At 44.4% G+C, this 20780-nt stretch overlaps 1 protein-coding gene and 1 pseudogene across 7 annotated transcripts in view; both read right to left on the bottom strand.

Moving 5' to 3' along the window:
* Window positions 1-925: 925 nt before the first annotated feature.
* On the bottom strand, window positions 926-10480 carry LOC124503273 (phosphorylated adapter RNA export protein-like; annotated as a pseudogene).
* A 375-nt stretch (window positions 10481-10855) lies between these two features.
* GNAS (GNAS complex locus) overlaps window positions 10856-20780 on the bottom strand; it is a 54674-nt gene continuing 44749 nt past the window's right edge. For 5 of the 7 annotated variants that reach the window (XM_047067719.1, XM_047067720.1, XM_047067718.1 and 2 more), the window contains 10 exons: window positions 18084-18138; window positions 17874-17993; window positions 15899-15996; window positions 12704-12758; window positions 12497-12570; window positions 12323-12381; window positions 12096-12216; window positions 11826-11956; window positions 11439-11506; window positions 10856-11212 (listed from right to left, as the gene is read on the bottom strand). In XM_047067719.1, coding sequence (XP_046923675.1) covers window positions 11066-11212; window positions 11439-11506; window positions 11826-11956; window positions 12096-12216; window positions 12323-12381; window positions 12497-12570; window positions 12704-12758; window positions 15899-15996; window positions 17874-17993; window positions 18084-18138 — 928 coding nt within the window. In that variant the 3' untranslated portion in view covers window positions 10856-11065. Of the gene's footprint in view, window positions 11213-11438; window positions 11507-11825; window positions 11957-12095; window positions 12217-12322; window positions 12382-12496; window positions 12571-12703; window positions 12759-15898; window positions 15997-17873; window positions 17994-18083; window positions 18142-20780 lie in introns of all 7 variants that reach the window. The other 2 variants (XM_047067722.1, XM_047067724.1) reach the window with 1 other exon arrangement.

Here is a 20780-nt window from a genome sequence, read left to right on the forward strand (position 1 = left end):
TAAAAAGAAGTCAAAAACAAAGTTAAAGTTAAGAAACAATACTGCTTTGAAAAGCTTCTGATGTTAATTTACTTCTGGACAAATAAGTGGGAAAAGCCATCAGTAGGAACCTATTTTAATTTTAGTCTCTATCCTTAAAATTGCCTAAAAGTTCTTAGAACACAGAAAAACTAAATTTGAATGCATTTGTAATAGCTTAACAATTTATGTGCCTTATATTAAGATCCTTTAATTGAATGTTTTAAAATCAATCATAATTCACTGCAATGATAAATCAGAAAAAGGAAGCATTTTTAAACGGCATGTTACTATGGCCTCGCCAAAAGTAATTATCGATTAGTAACAACACATACAACAGATTGAGAAACTAAATGCTCTGCTATATACTTTTAAGTATTTTGTCAGACTTGAGAAATGTTTCTGTCAATAACATTCATTTCCCCACAAATGCAGTTCTTTTTTAAACAAGAAAACAGTTCTTTCTCTCCAGATTTTTTTGTTTATCAGTGCAAAGTGAAACAAAGCAATCTCAGTAGAAATGGCTTATTACAATGTTATTTTAGAAAGGCTTATGCTTCAGAATGTACTGAAAGATACCCAGTCCAAATCGTGAGAATCATCACCTTGATGGCTTCTCTGCGGCCACCTTTGTCTCTCCCCGGCCTCCCAGGGGCTTGTCAAGAGAGGCCAGCCCCAGGGGCGCCTGGGTGGCTCAGTCGGTTAAGCAAGCGTCTGACTTCAGCTCAGGTCAGGATCTCGCAGTCTATGAGTTCGAGCCCCGCGTCGAGCTCTGTGCCAGCAGCTCAGAGCCTGGAGCCCTGCTTTGGATTCTGCGTCTCCCTCTCTCTCTGCCCCTCCCCTGCTTGCACGCGCGTGCGCTCTCTCTCTCTCTCTCTCAAAAATAAACATTAAAAAGAGAGAGAGAGGCCAGCCCCTCATTCATATCACTTGCAGAAGTTTCTCATCATGTCTTGTCAACTTGTTGAACATCTAGATTCTTAAATAGCTTGTTTCATCTTTTTTTTCCCCCAACGCTTGTGTTCCTCTCTTCCGAGCAGTCTTTTTATGTTCATACTCCTTTTGATTTCCAGCGCATAAAACGTCCTTAATTTGTTCCTCATCGACACTAGGAATGGGTTTCAGGAGATTCAGGAAAACGCCACCTGGTCTTCAACCAGCGTGCATTGTGGAAAGGCCGCCATTGAGGCGACTTCAGCGGTTTCCATCAGAAGTTCAGCTGACCCTTTGTTCCCCAGTCAGCCTCACTGCTTATCAGATCTCTCTTTGGTTTCTGCAACCTGAATGAAATTTCATCAGCCACTTTCTCTTGCAGATCGTCCTCTGCGATCTCCTACCGGCCTTGATAGCTCATTTCTAGTCTGTCCCCCAGACTCTCTTTAGCAGGTTGTTTCTGTGTGAGATGACCTTGCCCATTTTCCTCTTCCTTTGATCCCCCCCTTTTTTTTTGCCACCATGCATGTATTCATCTACATGTTTGTCTAATTCTTTTTTTTTTTTTTTTTTTAATTTTTTTTTTTCAACGTTTATTTATTTTTGGGACAGCGAGAGACAGAGCATGAACGGGGGAGGGGCAGAGAGAGAGGGAGACACAGAATCGGAAACAGGCTCCAGGCTCCGAGCCATCAGCCCAGAGCCCGACGCGGGGCTCGAACTCACGGACCGCGAGATCGTGACCTGGCTGAAGTCGGACGCTTAACCGACTGCGCCACCCAGGCGCCCCTATGTTTGTCTAATTCTTTTGTGTATGTTCTTGAGATTTCCTCTTCAGTTTCTTAGCAAGCAAGTAGTTGTAGGTCTCTGATTGTCTGCCTCTGACAGTAGCAGTCTCCGTTCCCAAGATACCAAGTTCAGTGGCCACCGCATCTTGAGTCTATTCTTGTAGCACAGCACCCCCTGTGTTGTTAACCTTCTTTCCTCCAGGAACAGCTGGTTTCTGGCTTCTGAGGCCAAACTGAAAAGGCCTCTGGTGTGGGAGGAGAGTTAAAACATTTCTGTCGCTGGGGCGCCTGGGGGGCTCAGTCGGTTGAGCGACCGACTTCGGCTCAGGTCATGATCTCGGGCCGTTCGGGCCCCGCGTCGGGCTCTGTGCTGACGGCTCGGAGCCTGGAGCCGGCTTCCGATTCTGTGTCTCCCTCTCTGCCCCTCCCTTTCTCATGCTCTGTCTCTGTCTCTGTCTCTCTCTCTCTCTGTCAAAAATAAATAAACAGTAAAAAAATTGACAAAAAAATTAACTTCCTCTTTGGATAGTTTGTTGTTCGTGTAGAGAAACGTGACTAATTTTTATGTGTTGATTTTTAATTTTGCAAGTTTGCTGAATTCATTTATTCTAACAGTTTTTGTTTTTGAGTCTTTAGAGTTTTCTACATACGTGAATCCAGTCACCTGCAAACAGAGATACGTCTGCTTCTTCCTTTCCGATTTGAATGACTTTTACTTCTTTTTCTTGTCTAATTGTTCTGCTACAGTTTCTAGTATTATGTTGAACAGAAGTGGCAAGAGTTAGCATTCTTGCCTTGCACTGGATCTTGGAGGACAAAGCTTTGAGTTTCCCCCCATTGATTATGGTATTAGCTGTGGACCTTTTTCATATTGACCTTCACCGGGTTGAGGTGAGTTCCTTCTGTACCTATTTTGTTGAGAGTTTTTATCGTGAGTGGATATGGAACTTTGTCAAATGTTTTTCTGCATCAGTTGAGATGCTTACGTAATTTTTTATCCTTCATTTTGTTAATGTATTGTATCACATTGATTGATTTGCATATATTGAATTATCTTTGCATCTTAAGGGGGTAAATCCCACTGGGTCGTGGTGTATGATCCTTTTAATGTGCTGTTAAGTTTGGTTTGTTAGTATTTCACTGAGGATTTCTGCATCTGTGTTCATCAGAGATATTGGCCTGTAGTTTTCTTTTCTTGTGGTATCCTTATCTGGCTTTGGTGTCAGGGTGATACTAGATTCATAAAATGAGTTTGGATGTCTTCCCTCTTTCTCTGTTATTTTGGAAGAGTTTAAGAAGAATTGGTATTAAATCTTCTTTGAATCTTTGGTAGAATTCACCCATGAAGCCATCTGGTCCTGGGCTTTTCTTTGTTGGGAGAGTTTTGATTACTGATACAGTGTCCTTCATTGTTATTGGTTTGTTCAGGCTTTCTGTTTCTTCTTACTCAGTTTTGGTAGGTTATATGTTTCTAAGAGTTTATCTACTTCTGCGTTATCCAGTTTATTGGCATAGAATTGTTCATAATATTCCCTTATAACTCTTATTTCTTTTTTTTTTTTAATTTTTTAATGTTTATTTTTGAGAGACCAGAGAGAGAGAGACAGAGCACGGGAGGGACAGAGAGAGGGGGAGACACAGAATCCGAAGCAGGCTCCAGGCTCCAGGCTCCGGGCTGTCAGCACAGAGCCGGACGCGGGGCTCGAACTCACGAATCACGAGATCATGACCTGAGCCGAAGTCGGACGCTTAACTGACTGAGCCACCCAGGTGCCCCCATTTCTGATTTTTTAAATTTGAGTCTTTTCTCTTTTTTAAAAAACAAAATTATTTTTAAGCAATTTCTGCACTCAAGTTGGGACTCAAACCCAGGACCTCGATCAAAAGTCACTTGCTCCACAGACTGAGCCAGCCACATGCTCCCGAGTCTTCTCCCTTTTTTTCTTAGTCTGGCTAAGGGTTTGTTGCTTTTGTTTATCTTCTCAAAGAACCAACTTCTGGGGTTTCTTTCCTGTTGTTTTTATATTTGATATATGTCTGCCCATATCTTATTATTTCCTTTCTTTTGCTAGCTTTATGCTTAGTTTGTTTTCTCTAGTTCCTTGAGGTGTAAAGTTAGGTTGTTTATTTTGAGATCTTTCCTCTTGTTTAATGTAGGTGTTGATCACTATAAACGTCCCCTTTAGTACTCTGTTCGCTGCATCCGTTAGGTTTTGGTGTGTTGTGTCTTCATTTTTGTCTGTCTCAAGGTACTTCTAAAATTCCCCTCGGGGTGCCTGGCTGGCTCAGTTGGTGGAGCACGTGACTCTTGATCTCAGGGTTGTGGGTTTGAGCTCCGTGTTGAGTGTAGAGGTTACTTAAAAAGAAAATCTGGGCCACCTGACCTGGGTGGCTCAGTTGGCTAGGCGTCCAACTCTTGGTTCTGGTACAGGTCATGATCTCGCAGTTTCGTGGGTTTGGCCCCCACATCGGGCTCTGGGCTGGCAGCGTGGAGCCTGCTTGGGGTTCTCTGTCTCCTCCTCTCTCTGTCCCTCCCCCACTTGCACTGTCTCTGTCTCTCCCAAAACAAATCAATAAACCTAAAAAAATTTTTTAAAACAAACAATAAATAAAAATCTTAAAATTCCTTTTAATTTCCTCTTTGACCCCAAAGTCATTCAAGAATGTATTGTTTAGTTTCTACATATTTGAATTTTCTCATTTCTTACTGTTACTTAGTGATTTCTAGTTTTATTTCATTTTGGATGGGAAAGACACTTAGAATAATTTTGGTCTTCTTAAATTTGTTAGGATTTGTTTTGTGACCTAACATTGATTTATCCTGTTCCTGCTCAGAAGAAAGTTCTGTATATATCTGTTAGGTCCAGTTGGTCGATAGTATTGTTCATGTCAGCTGCTTATTGACTTCCTGTCTGGATGTTCTATCTATTGTTGAAAGACTACTGATTTTTCATGTTGATCTCATAAACCTGTTCTTTACTACATTCTTACTTTTTAGTAATTTTTCTGTGGATTTTTTTGGGGGACTCATGATACTTACATCATTTGCAGTGAAAGATAAAAATAGAAGTTTTACTTCTTTCTTTCGAGTTCTCAAGCCTTTAATTGCTTTCTTTTGTCTAATTGAATTAGTGTGTATTTCCAATACAATGATAAATAGTATGGCAATATGGCATCCTTGTCTTTTTTGTTTCTTGTTCCTGACATTAGAGGTTCCTGCTTGTTCCTGCTTTTAGAGGTTTCTCATTAAGTAAAATGTTGGTTTGGGGAGAAAAAAATTTTATAGATATTTAATATGTCTATAGTAATTGGTTGCATAATCAATTATTAATATAAATAATATATTTAAATATAATTAATATATTTATAATATTTAGTATGTTATATAAAACGTAGGAGATAAAGTATGTTTTAGGTACTATATATGCACATATACGGTGTACAATGTATATTATACAGAGATATATATATATATATATATAGTATACATGTAGTCATTACATTACCATTGATTACTGTTTTATTGGATTTCCAAAAATATAAATGGGTATTAAATTTTGGCACATATTGCTGTTCTGCTAATATTGAACCAACCTTGCATTTGTAGAGTACATCTCCCCTAGGCATGATGTCTTATTATTTTTTTTTAATTTTTTTACGTTTATTTTTGATAGAGACAGAGCATAAGTGGGGGAGGGGCAGAGAGAGAAGGAGACACAGAATCCAAAGCAGGCTCCAGGCTCTGAGCTGTCAGCACAGAGCCTGACGTGGGGCTTGAACTCACAAACCATGAGATCGTGACCTGAGCCAAAGTCGGACGCCCGACTGAGACACCCAGGCGTCCCAGGATGTATTATTTTTTAAGTGTAATACTGGATTCTGTTTGCTTCTATTTTAAGATTTTCACACTGATACCATAAGTGAGATTGGTCTGTAATTTTATTTTCGGATGCAGTGTTTGGCATGTTTTAGAATCCATGTTATACTTGCTTTACAATAATGACTTCGAAATTTTCCTTTGGTTATACTCTGGAATAATTTAAGCAGCATTAGAATTATTTGATCTTTAACAGTTTCGTAGAATTCTCTGCGAAACGACCTGGGTCTGGTGCCTTCTTCCTTTCTCTCATTTCAAAGTATACATTTGTTAAGTATGCAGACTGAAATCTGCATGAATCATAGGTGTATAGCTCAATAAATTTTCTCACAGTTGTTTAATCAGCAGTTAGGTCTAGAAACAGATGCCCCCAAAGCCTCCCTTATGTTTTCTTCCACTCACTGCCTCCCCACTCCAGCAAGAGCCCCGAGCCTTCTTGTCATGGTGCTTCACTAGGCTCTGTATTATGGTAACTGATTTGCTTAGAATTTATTTATTTATTTATTTATTTAGTCTCCCCTGGGGTCAGTTTTGAGATACAGTGTTTTTTCTGGACAACCGTCTATTTCATCTAGGCTTTCAAACTGATTTACATAGAATTCTACAAATTAATCTCTTATGATTTGAAAGTTTCTTCCTGTCTTCTTCCCCAATCCTTAAAAACTGCAGGAACTCGATATCTTTCTAGATGTTCCTTCAAGGTCTGTGCCACAGAAAATTATCAATCGTGTGTGTGTGTGTGTGTGTGTGTGAGATATTGTTATTAAATATATATTTTTCTGTCTGCCCAGCTACCTAGCTACTTATCTAGTCATCTAACTATCTTGCTCTCCAGGCATCTGTGTGTATTTCACATGGTGGAGAAAATGGAAGGGCAGCTACAAAGCATTTGCGTTCCTGATAAAAGAGGGAGTTGGCTGGACTGTCTGTCCCTGTCCTCTCTGCCTTGGGCTAAGATGTGATACCGTCTTGTGAGCCTGAGAGAGAAGCCAAGAGAATCGTGGAGGCCTCGGCCTGCCATTGATGAGCTGCTTAAATAACATCAGAAACCACCCTCAGTATTCTTCAGGATTCTTGTGAAGCGAGTTACAAGCCTCTTTTCATCTGTGCCACTCCAGGTCAGGGGTCTGTTATGTGCAGCCGGACACATTCTTAACCAATACAGAGGATAAATGGGACAAAACCAGAAAACTTGAGTTGTTCATAGTATATGAGTGTTTAATTAAGCACAGAAAGATGATCACAGAGACACCAAATCCCCTAACTCGAAAATAGGAACCTGGGTAGCAATCCCTCAAATTAAGTGCTTACTGCAGTGACGTTTTTAGTGTAACTGTTGTTAAAAGCATAATTTGCATAAATTATTCAGAGTGTTTTAGATACCGCTTTTCACAATTTTGTACAGTAGGGTACAGATTGGGTACATCTTGTACAGATGATAGGACGCATCCTCAAAGGGTTTCAAAGAGATTAAATGAGATAGTCCACAAAAAGGGCCTAGGACAGCACTTAATCCCATGGTAAAGTAACCCATAAGAATTAATTATAATGTGTGTTTTTTTTAGTTTTTTATTTAAATAATCGCTACACCCAATGTGGGCTTGAACTCATGACCCCCAGGTCAAGAAATGCATGCTCCACCGACTGAGCCAGCCAGATGCCCCAATTATAATGCTTTAATAATCAATATTAATAAAAAATACTGATGTTAGCTACTCATATATGGATGGCTAGCCCCTTCTCATCTTTTGCATTCCCATAAGAAAAGTCACCTCCCTCGAGAGGCCCTCTCTGGCTATTCTACCTCAAGTGGAATCCCTCCCTAAATACTTCCCATTCCCCATTTGCCCCAGTCTTGTCGTTAGCTCAGAGATGTTGTCACCATCTGGAATTCTTTTGATTATTTATTTAGTAAATGTATGCCTCCCCTGATAGAATAGAAACCCCATGAGAGCAAAACTCTCAGTGGCTGGCTGAGGTCCCACACGGGATCCCCATACATTTGTTGTATAAAGAGATGACCAGATGTCCAAGAAACCATTAGAAGAGAATGCCATTTGACATAGAAGGGTTTTGCAGTGGTGGTCATTTTGGGGGTGTGATTTTGCCCACATTTAAATAAAAATGAAGATGGATAAAGATCACGCTCGGGGCGCCTGGGTGGCTCAGTCGGTTGAGCGTCCGACTTCGGCTCAAGTCGTGATCTTGCGGTTCGGGAGTTCGAGCCCCGCGTCGGGCTCTGTGCTGAAGGCTCAGAGCCTGGAGCCTGCTTCGGATTCTGTGTCTCCCTCTCTCTCTGCCCCTCCCCCATTCGTGCTCTGTCTCTCTCTCTGTCTCAAAAAGAAATAAAACGTTAAAAAAATAAAAGAAAGATTATGCTCAATTCTAGACCCTCCTCATATTAGGCCTCATTGGGGGCTTGGTGGTTTATTACTATGTTTTTATTTATTCTCTAAAAGGTCTGTAGTTATATATAGTCTATGTACCTTTGGAAAGTGGTATCTAAAACACCGTGAATAACAAAAGTGATACCTAAAACATTGTGATTAACAAACTGTTACCTGTAGAAAAATAGGTTGTTCTGCATTCAAACAGATGTAAAATTCAGCTGAAATTTTAAAAATGAATGGCTACTTGTAATCGAAGATTTAAATGAAATTCTTCATAATTATTGGCTTTCTGAAGATCTTAGATTTTAGATTTTAAAGTAGCCCTCTACAAGTTATGTTTGGGGCCAGCTCAGAGGGAAAACAGAAATGGGAATGTTTTAAGTAGAAGGAGTAAGTCCTGAGGAATAGAAGGAACCCTCAGACACATTTGAGTGACTGACAGTGGCCCCACAGCAAACCTCTGAACTGGTGGGAGGGCAGGAGTATGTCCAACGCCACTCTCTGAGGGAACAGGACCCCCTCCCTGCTCCATCACCAACCCATCTGTCCCATGACCACCTGACTGGCTCTGGAATCCAGGAGAGCCCTGCAGGATTTCCCTTTGGGGTCACAAGTCATGGACTCCTGACAGCTGGCATCCTGGAAAGAACAAAGGAGACCTTTCCCTCTTTTTTCTGTATCTTCTAGAAGGACAGTATGGTGTGGTAGTCAAGCAGTGGGGTTTGGCTACCCGAGTTTGAAGCCCATTTTCCCTGTTTACTAGCCATGTTTCTTGTAGCAAGGTGCTTTGGCCTCTCTAGGCCTCTGTTGACTCCTTGGTAAAATGGTGGTGATGGCCAAAACAAGCTCATTGGGCAGTGGTTGGCACATAACAGGTACTGGATAATTGTGACTTTTATGACCCTCCCTCTGGAGGTCATTATAAAGTGTCTGCCAGTGTGGACCAGCGAGGGGGTAGGGTTCTGGGGTATCATGTTTTTGGCGTAATTGCTCTATGGCCTGAGGATTTGTTTGCTAATTTTGATGGATCTGTGGCTAGTGTTACGGTAATCTTATGTGGATTATTCAGAGAAGGTTCTGGGATTTCTACAGAGGGGGCATACAGGCAGCCATTTTGGAAGAGTCGGTCATCTTGGTGGGATGTGGTCTTGATGGCTGGTACACAGGTTTTAGTTATGTATTTGGAGTACTTTGGAGGATGATGGGGATTGGTGGGCTGGTTTTTGGCCATATTTACATAATCTCTTACGTAGATTGCTGTTAATTTGGGGGAGTGTGTATTAATTTGGGGGGGCTTTTGAGGGTTGTTTTGCGATTATATCTGCATAGCATACACACAGTTTTTATGTGGATGGAGTATGACATAGGAAGCTTTCGAAGGGTTTATGGAAATAGGTTATTTGCTACTTTCTCTGCCCTCCTTGGGGCTTATATTTTGCTCACTTCTGATGAGCTATGTATGCTAGAGGATTAATTTGGTTCGGATTAACTTTACCTGGAAAATAAGTGGAGTTTTGGTCTGATTTACAGAATCAACTTAATATTTCATTTGACCGGTTTCAGAGGGTGCAGCGGTTGGTGGTGCACTTCCTCCCGCTGCTCCAGGAAGCAGTGCCGGGGGGACCACAAGCTTAAGGGATGAGCCCGGGGATGAAGATCAAGGGGGCTCCAGTGGACCCCAGGTTCAAGCCACGGTTCATTATAGCTTTAATGAGTTTCATGTGGGGCCTATGAAGGCTGACCACCCCCACCCCCAACAATGCAACTTTGTCGTGCATTAGGAGACTCCCCATTTTTCCTGATGTTGTGTCTTCTTTTTTAAACTGTATGTTCGCATACTTTGCATTTCTACGACTGTTGATTAGCTTTTAAGAGGATTGTGCTTATTAGGGAAATCAACTCTTTGTTAGAGATCTTTACCCAGTCTCCACCCCATTCATATTTTGTTTCATGTGATCTTCGTATCGTATAGTCCACCCCACCCCCGTGGCTTTTGGATATTAGGTCATGCTTAGGCCTTCTACAAACCAGTATTTTAACTGTAAAAATATCCTTTTTCAGGTACGTGTTCATAAAATTCCCTGGTGTATGGAACAAGGTAGGGATCCAGCTTAAGTTTCCCCCCAAATGTTTAACCATTTGTTTCAAAACCGTTTCTTTCTATTCGATGGTTCCCGTTCCATCGTGTCCCCAGCTTCGAGGGCTAACCGACAGAATCGTTAAGATACGTAAAGTGCACGACGGGGTGATTGGCTCCGGGCCCACGTCGCACACCGTCTCACGAGTAACCCCACCTTCCCTCGTGCATTGGCAACACTGACTTCCTCCCATTTCCCCCCACATAACTGAGTCCATATCCTCCAGCTAGCCGGGGAGCCCCAGACCTGACACCCATCTGGGGGAGACTCCAGGTCCAACAGGCACACTGTGAAGACATGTACAAGGGAGGTTGATCGAACGGAGAAGGCGGCCATCGATGGTCAATGCCGAATTCTTTACACTGGCTAATGGTTTTGTGTGGGGCCCGGGCTTGGGTCCAGGGCAGGGGTGGACTTTATCTGCAAATTGTTTTCAGAAACCCACGTTAGGTTAACGACTTCTGATACGTGGTTAAGACCACGAACGAGGGGGCTTTTGCTCGAAACCGTAAATAACTGGCAGGACTCACATCCTTTTGCTCACATTTAATTTTTATTTTGATTTTTTTTAATGCTGCACAAGACAATATTTATTTATTTCATTTATTTCTTTTATTTCATTTATTTCTTTTATTTCATTATTTCTGTTTGCTGCTGTTATTTTATTTACTGAAAGAGAGAGGGAACTTTTGTGGCCTTTGTTTTTTTTTCTTTTTCTCTGTAGGCCGCCTTAAGCTTTCTAAATTTGGAATATTTAAGCAAGCTGAAGGGAAGAGGGGGTTTCGCAAAATCACTTGGGGGGAAAAGGAAAGGCTGCGTTGTTAATCATGCCCTATGGTGGGTGATCAACTGCGTGTACAATTACGTTTCACTCTTAATTAATTGTGCTTAAGGCTTGACTTAAATTTGGGTGTTCCCTTCTTAGAGCAGCTCGTACTGACGAAGGTGCATGCGCTGAATGATGTCACGGCAGTCGTTGAACACACGGCGGATGTTCTCGGTGTCCACGGCGCAAGTGAAGTGGGGATAGCAGTAGTGACGCCCGTCTCCACTGGCAGTGCTGATTCTCTGTGGCACAAACACAAGACGACACAGTCAGACCACACCGTCCCCACCGTCGCCCGCGGGGCACCTACTACAGACTATCGACCGGCTACCGAGGTTCCGCTAAAGTTCACACCGGTCCTTGTTGAAACCAAAGGGAACTGGAGAGGTCAGTCCCCACGTTTAAGTCAGTCAATTCACACCGCTGAGAAAAAGAACGAGAGAGAACCAGAGAAGGGTCTCTACTCACCAGAAATTCGTCGCGGATGAAGTACTTGGCCCGGGTCACGCGTGGGTCCTCTCCGGGCTCGGGAGTAGCTACAAAGAACAGAAAAATCGGGGTAAGGTCATTCAGCGAGCAGAGCCAGAGAGCTGGCATCACCGGGGCCCGCCCCTTCATTTCTCCATAGGCAAATAGGCAGAAAGAAGCTTCTCTTGCTTCCCTACAAGCTCCCTTAGAGTCTGGGGGCGGGAACGCAGAGAGGCTTCCTTTCTTCCAGAGGTTGTTCATTGAGGGGACTCTTAAACTCCACTGGCATGAAAACCCTCCGGGAACGGACACATCCGGCATATTCAGGAGCATACAGGCCCCGTGAACCCGAGAAGGGCCCGGCCCTCGGCAGGAGGTCGTACGTACCATCCTCGGGAGTAGTGTAGCGAGCAAATTCTGGAAAGTAGTCCTCAATTTTCGATTTTCCAGCGAGGACTTTCTCAGCGAGCAGGTCTTGCTTGTTGAGGAACAGGATCACGGAGATGGTGCGCAGCCATCTGGCAGAGAGGGTGCAGGTTTAAGGTCCGGGAAAAGGACGCACTAAGGGGTTGACGCGCTTGCACGGGGCCTGGAGATCGGGGACAGGACCCCGGGGTGAGAGAACTGGGAGAAGCCGGGGGGCGGGGCACCACACACCTGTTGTTCCAGATGCTCTTGAAGAGGTTCAGAGCCTCCTGCAGGCGGTTGGTCTGATTGTCCTCCCGAATGACCATGTTGTAGCTGCTGCTGGCCACCACGAAGATAATGGCAGTCACATCTGCGGCCCAAGAAAGCAGAAGCAGTGTGGGTTAGAGGCGAGAATGACCTTTAACAGTCAAGAGAGCGGAGTGTCCCCAGAGCAGAGCTCCTCGCGGCCTGCGTACCGTTGAAGCACTGGATCCATTTGCGGCGCTCGTCACGCTGGCCACCCACGTCGAACATGCTGCGGGAGACAGAGGACACCCGGTCACCCCACAGGGCTGACACCGTCCCGCCACTCTGCTGCTGGCAGGACAGAAGGAAACGCGTCCATTCTGAGAAGGGGATCGTTCACTTACTGGAAGTTGACTTTGTCCACCTGGAACTTGGTCTCAAAGATTCCAGAAGTCAGGACGCGGCAGCGAAGCAGATCCTAAAAACAAAACCCGGGTCAGTGGATCTCACCAAATCCCACTGGAATATTAACAACCGCCCACTGGGCGCAGAGATCCTGACGAGCTTGGAAAGGGGGCTCCAAGTCCTCTGATTCTGAGAACTCTGCATACCTGGTCACTGGGCACGTAGTCAGCCTGCTTGATGACATCGATCTTGTCCAGGAAGCTGGGAGGAAAAGACAGACACACCGGCGTGTTCCAAGAGCTCATGCCGCATTTGCCCGCAATTCCCGCCTCGCTGTACAGTTAGTTGAGCTCAATGGAAACGACGGTGTCGTAGTTAGGCGCAGGAAGTCAGTGGGGGCTTTGTCGTTCACGCTTAGGCCTCGATGCCTATGAGGGGTTAGCGCAGGCAGCGTTTAAGGTCAACCTATCTGGCTGGTAGATCTAGGGACCGGGAAAATGGACTCTCGCTGGGGGGGGGGGGGGGGGGGGGGCCGGCCTACAGGGAGAGCACGGGACGAGCGCAGGGCTGGCTCTGGTCTCAGTTCCACGCCCGGCAACCGGCAGAGGGCCCGAAATCAGGCCTATCTGAGCTTGTGCCGTTGATAAGGACTAAAAATTTAAAATTTTCAAGTTATCTGGCCTTGACTAAAATGACAAGTAATTCAAAAACTGTATGCTGCCCCACTTCATTCCACTTTTTTTGGGTAAAGAGTAAAATGGCACACTTAAAAGCAGCAAGGATTTTCCCCTCCAGGGACTCATGAAAATGAGATTGTTTGAATTACTCAGAATGGGTATCCCTTCCTCCTACTTTTTAAGAATCTCGCTTATTAAAAGAGAACAAAGGAGGCGGACACAAAGGGCCCCTTTCTGCCCTAACCACACCGAACAGGAAATAAGCACACAGTGCCCTTCCGTTCTGTTGGGTCCATGAAATACAACACTCCAGATAGGGGACTTTGCGTTTTTCAGAAACCTCACAGCCATCCAGGTTATGGGTCTTCCCATGGCAAGGGTCCTGCACAGAAGAGGGGCTCAGAGCCCCAGAGCCCATCGTGCCCGCTAAGGAGGCTCTCCGTGAGGAGCAGGCAGTGGCCACGACTTTCTTCCCAAAGCAAGGATGGTCCTGCCCGTGTTGCTTCACTGGGCACACCATTAGGAAAACTAACTTTGGAAAGATTGGGGCCATTTAATTAATATGGAAAATTAAGTTTAAAACCAGGGGGTTATTTTCTGGGGGGGGGAGAGGGAAGGGGGCTTGGAGTTTGTTTTAAAAGTGGGCTAATCAGAAAAGAAAATCCCCAAGAGAGAAAAATCTACTTAACAAAATTCTGTAAGTTTTGTTCCCCCCCTTCCTTTTTACCACTTTAGAGTTAGTCTGGCTTAGAGGATATACTAACTTGCCCAATCAGTCCTACATTAGAGCACCAGTCCAGAAATAGCTCCCCAGCCGCCCTGGCCTCCAGCACGTTGCCATGGCAACAGAACCACAGTTCTATAAATAGATCATCAGCACCAAATCTTGTGAGAGAGACATCTGGAGCCGGGCCAGCCAAACCCCAGCTCAACAAATAAAAATAGGCAGCTTAAGAAATAGTCAAGGTACCCGTATGGCAACCTGAACATAAAGGCAGTTCAACCAGAAACATGCTGGTCAGTGTGCACAGAGGGCTGTTCCAATCATCCCGCCAGGGAAACATTTTAAAAGTTTTAAGCCATGTTCATTCCACAACCCCCCCCCCCACCAGTTTCCTTAAAACTTTCCATAAACGGTGCAAATGTTGCCATTTTCTGATAAACTTGCAGGAGCAGTTTAACGTTGCTTTAAAAGAAAACTTTTAAATGGTGTGAAATAAAAACAAAACAAAAAAAATGCTGGCTAAATGACTGTTAATGAAACTGTCACGCCCTCCCCCTTCCAGAACACTGAAAGCTGGGAGGGTTAAACCCTCCTAATGTTGTACCTGTACTTCTGACTTGGATCCAAAATACAAAACGCAAACAATTCCAGGATTTCCATTTGTTTTGAGTTACTATAATTAGCACTTCCAGCTTTCAGTTCAAACTTTTGAGAAAATCAGGGACTTTGTTGCAGAAGTGGTAGGGGGTTGGGGTCACAGGGACTGGCCAAGATGGACTGTTTTTCTGTCCTTGAGAAAATACACAGATTTGCCTGCATACCCAGCCATGAAATAGCCCTCTATGTGACAAGTGGAAATAATCCACTGTGCACTTCCTATGGGAAGGCGGGACCAGGGAAAGATAAATTGATAGGTTTCACAGACCCTACCAAATGCCTCTGTGATTTGCAGATAACAGGATTCTAGGGAACTTGCTGTTTGTTTGCTGCTACCTCTTCCTGCCTCCTATTTATTCAACTGGTATTCACAATAAATTCCTCAGTAATGCAATTTCAGCTTCTGGTGAGCCAGCCTGGAACCCTGGTCCTGAGTACTTAGTATTTTCTACATAACAGCAAAGCCATTTCTGAGTTTCAGCTACCTATAGAAGAAAGGTTGAAACCCCACAAACGCCTTTTGCCTCCCCCACCCCCCACCTGCCCGGTCACAAGACACTCCAGCTTCCGAATATTTTAACTGCGACCCCTTAGCATGTTTGTGCAACGGCAGCCAACACGCAATGTTAATTTTTTTTTACGGCTCTGACCATCACGTATTTGCTATCTAACATTTACAGGATGAGGGAGGTGGTAAGCTATTTAAAAGGCAACTTTCCAGGTATGTGTTATCATGTCCACTGGAAGGGGGGACAGAGAAGCACCCCCCCCCCATAGGGGGAAGCATCCTTGAATCGAAGCCCAGTGTGGATGGATAAGGATAGGACATGGAATTCAACACAAAACCTAACTCGACTAACTGTAGTCACTTAACCTGATGGCAGAAATAGCAAGGCAACCGCTAGCTACCGAGGAGGGGGGAGGTATGTTTTTGTCCTCACCATTTCCCTAGGTTTTTAAATTATAGCAATAAAATACAGCATTTTTACATTATTCAAAGTACGAGAGCTGCCCGCTCTTTCTAAAAGCTTGGAGGTCAATCCAATTAATTACCTCAAGCTAATTAATTCCGAGCGTCACCTTTTTGCAAGTAATTATCATTTTGCTCTAAAAGGCACTAATTGTTTATATAAAATAACGTCGCTGCACTAAAAAAGTGTAATTAAGGGCTTTATAGAATAAATGACTCCAACTAGAACTTTCTAAGTGCAGGTGAGAATGACTGGCTGGCCTCTGTGAACGCAACTCTTCCGCAAAGAACTTGACAAGCGGGAGTAGAGGCTTCTAGCACTTTCTTAAGGCGTGCCCGTCCCGTGTGCGGAGGCAGGAGAGAGGTTACTCACTACTGGGCGCAGTCAATCAGCTGGTACTCGTTGGAGCGCTCATAGCAGGCACGCACTCCTTCGTCCTCCCACAGAGCCTTGGCGTGCTCGTAGAACTCCTGAGACACACGAGAGAGAGCACCGATGAGCTTGTGCCCAGGCCGTCACCGCGCCGCCCCCCTAACCCCCACACCACAGTCCACAGTCCACTGTGTGACCAGCACGGGGTGGGATTCCCAGTTGAGAGCCAAGTTAACGACTTCATGCTCAAAAGGATTTTCACTCAATTTGCGAAACGTAATTAAAAGCCAGAGTAATTAATTCCTGCTGTCTCTTCTTGTGAATTACGGGTCTTGGGTAGTTCTCCTAGGTGTGGTTTTTTTTGGGGGGGCGGGGGGGGGGGTGGTGCAGGACATAGTCACCTACCGAATAATTTTGCTTCTTTACACAATTGCTTATATGGGAAAGATATACATTAATCTGCATTAGGAGAATATGCCAAGAAATGATTCAGTGTTGTGAAAACAAGATATTTCATTTGTAAGATGTGCTTGGGATGAAGTTCCCTTCCAGGAAAATTTGAATTTTACCAAAAAAGTAATATGGTTGGGAACCACTGGCAAACGTGGCCCTGTCAGTGCCTGTCCTTTGGGAAGGGTCCTAATGGGAACAAAGGAGCAAATAAACTGTGTCGTTTTAAATTGCAATCGGTTATGATTCACGTGTCATTTGAACACATTTTTAATTCTATGGGGGCAGTCTTCCCTTACAAGGCAAGAGAGGGTTTTTCTTCAGTGTGAATTCAGCCAAGAGAAGGATTAAAAGTAGGTAGGGGACACAAAGTTCAGATGTCGGCACGACTGATAAAAGGTTACTGTTCTGGTGCATTTTCAATAGGCTGCCATTTTCCCCTCTATTAGAAACACGCATCATGTATGTTGTTCTTATTGCTGGAGTTTTCTTCAAACACGCTATTAAAAAAAAAAAAATTCACCTAGCCATACTTATTAATACTGCTTCCCTGCTAGCGTAAGTTTGCAGCCAAGCCCATTTAAAATACACAAACACAAATTCCCAGGAAAGCCTGACAAAAGGCAACAATAACTCATTGTTCTAACTGTAGACAAGTCTTTTCCTTCTGGGCCTTATAAACTGGTGCATCTTCCCATCTTGTTTCCCGTCCCCCTCTTATAAACTACTCTTCCCCTACAGAGGGGTCAAAACGTATGTTTGGGTATGGCTCCTTCTGTGTTCCCTAAAAATAGTTCTTTATGGAACAGAGAACCTTTGTAAACAGGGTCCTGCACATCAACCAGGATGGGCAGAAGAAACTCTCCCAAGTTATAATTTAGGTGAAAGTCCTTTCTTTTCTTTTTTTCAAAGGAAAAAAAAAAATGAAAAGGTTTCATCTGCCCCAAGGCAAGCAGATTTTAGAGAAAAATAAAAAGAAAAAAAAACCTTAATAAAGGTCAAATAGTAAACTGTTTAAAAGGAGAATGTCTTCCATTTATAAAACCCAGGGCCCGCACTTCACTTCTGCATTCCTTGGTATCTTTGGATACTTTCATTTAACTGGACAATTAGCATTTGTGTGCCATATTTAACATACAGTTTTGTTTGTCACAAGACGTGTACGAGGGAATAATTAAGGCTGCCACAGCTCACGACGTTTTCCTTTATAAAAATCTACAATCTAACATCGTGAGAATAAAGTGTGATGCTTACTTGTGGGGGGGGAGGGAAGATTTACAAGGGGTGACAGAATTCCACTCACCCATCTTGAGCAAAGCCCTAATGATGATTAGGATTTTGAGCCCTAACGGAATTCACTTTTTTTAAGAATCAGCATCACAGAAATGTGTTCGGCCCGAACTGTGGCTCTGACACAGGTGTGCCGATTTGCGATGCACAGGTGACCGGTCACCAGAGCTCATCACCCTGTGCTGCCCACTGTACAGGGGAGGGGGCAAAGGAATGATTCAAGAGCTTAGCTTACGGGAGGGAAATCAAAGTCGGGCACGTTCATCACGCTCAGAATGTAGTCCACTCTGAACTGGTTCTCAGGGTTGGCCAGCTCCACGGGGGGGACCAGGTTGCTCATGGCGGCCACGATGGTCTGAAAATGATTTAGCAAAGCAGTCAGGGGGACAGCACTATCTGAAAGGGGAGCTAAGAGAAGAACGAGACAAAGGACCCAAACACATACTTCGATGGCCTCTTTCAGGTTGTTTTTGATGTCCTGCACTTTGGTTGCCTTCTCACTACAGTGGGATTGAAAAGAAAAAGAAATCATATTGCATCACATTGGCAAACAGCGTCTCTTTAGTCAAGATATTCCAACTAAAAGCATAGTATTCTGTTCTTGAAAGACCTGCGGATTCAGATCTGTACAGAGTGGAGGTTCCTGAATAAAGGTGGTTTCAAATTATAACCTCCCAAATGTGTCCCGAGGACACGCCCGATTGGGGCAGATTAGCAGATTGGCATCGAGATAAGAATCAAGGCTACTGTACCAGAAGTCAGACCTGGTTCATGGACTATTTCAGATGTGGTTCCAGTTTTTTTTTTTGAAGCCCCCATTGCACACCAACACTTCCTAAAAGGCTCCTCCTGGCCCTTAACATCCCTGTGTGTGTGTGCGTGCGTGTGTGTGTGTGTTGGGGGGAAGAGGGTGATGTCAATCACATACTAGGGAGAAAAAGTTTCATGGTTCTTCTTGGGGCTTACTTGGTCACTGGCTTAGTATACAGAGAACCAGTGAATGCAGATGGTGAGATTACAGATTCTGAGGCTTTGAGGCCATTTTTATTAAGTCATCATGTCAGTCAGCTGGCAACGACATTCCTAGGTGATAATATACATTGGTCCCTCAATGTAAATAGGGATAAAATGAGATTCTGCCCCCAGAAGTCTGTATGGTCTGGGACTCGTGTGCTGGGGTGGGGGGTTGGAGGTTAGAGGTTTAGTGGCCTTTTAATTATGACCCGAATGTAAGTCATATAGGACATGGTGATCTTTATTCAGGGTCACTGGGACCATAAGTAAAGGTCACACCCTTTGGCTTCTGGGGTCCCCTGGAGGAATGTTTACACCCAGTTACATCAACTCAAGTGCTGTAGGGGTCTTCCGGCAACTGTCCTTCATTGGAGACACGACCAAAGAACATTCTAGAGTTTGTGTCTTCAGGGGATAAAAAGGACCTCTTGCTTGGGGTATAAATCTTAATACACCCATTGCCTCAACCTTGTGGTGTTGGGTGGGGGGCGTGGAACCAATATTCAGGACATACCTACGGTGTACTGAGCCCCGGGACAAGACAGCACGGTCACGGGGAGGTTAAGGTGCTCCCCCCTCCCAGAGGAAACTGAGGCTGAAAAGTGCGCCAGAGGCAGGAGAGGGGACGGGGCTCACTTTTCCTTGCTGTGTATAATTTTTAAAGAAAATGTCAAAATTCCTCATTTTTGACGCTTTCACTTGGTTGATTCACCAGGAGTCCCGGCATGGAGGTAGAAATTAAACCCGTGGCCCCTCAGGAGCAGAACGCGACAGTGTGTTAGTGTAGGGAAGACGCGGAGGGGGAGTGACAGCAACCGCAGCCTGGCAGCATGGTTAGGAGTGCGGAGTGGAGAAGAGAGCTCTCGAAGGGGGAGGGGGGCGGCCGTGTGCTCGCCTGCCAACAGCTCTGCCCCCGCCTCCGAAGATCCCGCTCGTGACTTTTTTCAAGGAGCTGTAATAGCTAGCATTAAGTATTTCATTCTTACCAAAATAAAGATCTGCCTATTGATCTGAGGGGTGGGTCCACACTTCCTGATTTCATTTCCCCCGTTTCCCAGGCAGGGTCAGCCCGCTTTCTGTTAAACTGGCTTTGGAGCAACTGCTTTTAACGTCAGACTAAAAAGCTGGTTTACAGGTGTTCTTATCTGTGGGGGAGGCTGGGGGTAAAAGACCGTGCCAGGAACCCCCTCACGGCCACTTACAAGTGCTGGGAGTCAGGAGAATTTGAGGAACGGGCAGGACAGCAAGAGGGGTCCTGCAAACCGCGAGCGTGGCATCCATGACCCGATGGCAAGGGTGCCCCTGGCCCCCAGACTCCTGCTTACTGCGGCCACCCTCCATGGAAAGGGACGGGCGCCCTGAGCCCTGTGGGACCTTTCTGCTCGTGTGTGTGCACCCCTGAAGCTCATTTCTGAAATCAGGAACCATGTCCAGACTTGGTGCTAGAGTCTGAGTCGGTTACGTAGACGTCAGAAATGTTGAAAGGATGCGTGTTTGCCCCTAATGTTCGCACACAGGCCCAGGTTTACCTAGAACCCCACAGGACAAATCCCATTCATTAAAAACGGCTCCATTTCCATGGTAATGAGAGCCATTACGTCACCCTAGCTTTCAAGGTCCCACAGTGGTTAAAATTAGAGATGTCCGGGTATTAACTACCCAGATGTACATGGAGCAAGAGGAAAGTACTTCCAGAAAGGAGGTTCTTTCATTCAGTTTGATATTTTGGTCTAAGTAGTAGTATGATAATTGGAAAACTTCCAGTCTTAAATACGGATATTTTGAGAACGTGTTCAGTATTCATCTACGTATGTGAATAGGTGTGGGAGTAGATCAAGTATAAAACAGCTAAAAGAGAAATCTAAAATCTAATTCGGGTGTGTAATACTAAAACATAAAATTCTTCCATTGAAGCAATTACTATGTAGATGGAGACATTATACTGGGACTGGCAGGTTTATCATCATTTTTACTATCGCTTAATGAATTTAACGTTGATTGTGAAATTCAGAGAGAATTCCTCAGATGTCTCTAAACTACTTAACAAAGCCAAGTTATGTATCAACCGCTACAGTTTTGATCTGATGGACTAAAACACTGGGTGGGGCTGGAAATGCTTTGGGGACGT

Source organism: Lynx rufus, unplaced genomic scaffold, assembly GCF_022079265.1.
Source record: "Lynx rufus isolate CCGP_SWC_20201006 ecotype Redwood Valley unplaced genomic scaffold, mLynRuf1.p SCAF_8, whole genome shotgun sequence".
Taxonomy (NCBI): Eukaryota; Metazoa; Chordata; class Mammalia; order Carnivora; family Felidae; genus Lynx; species Lynx rufus.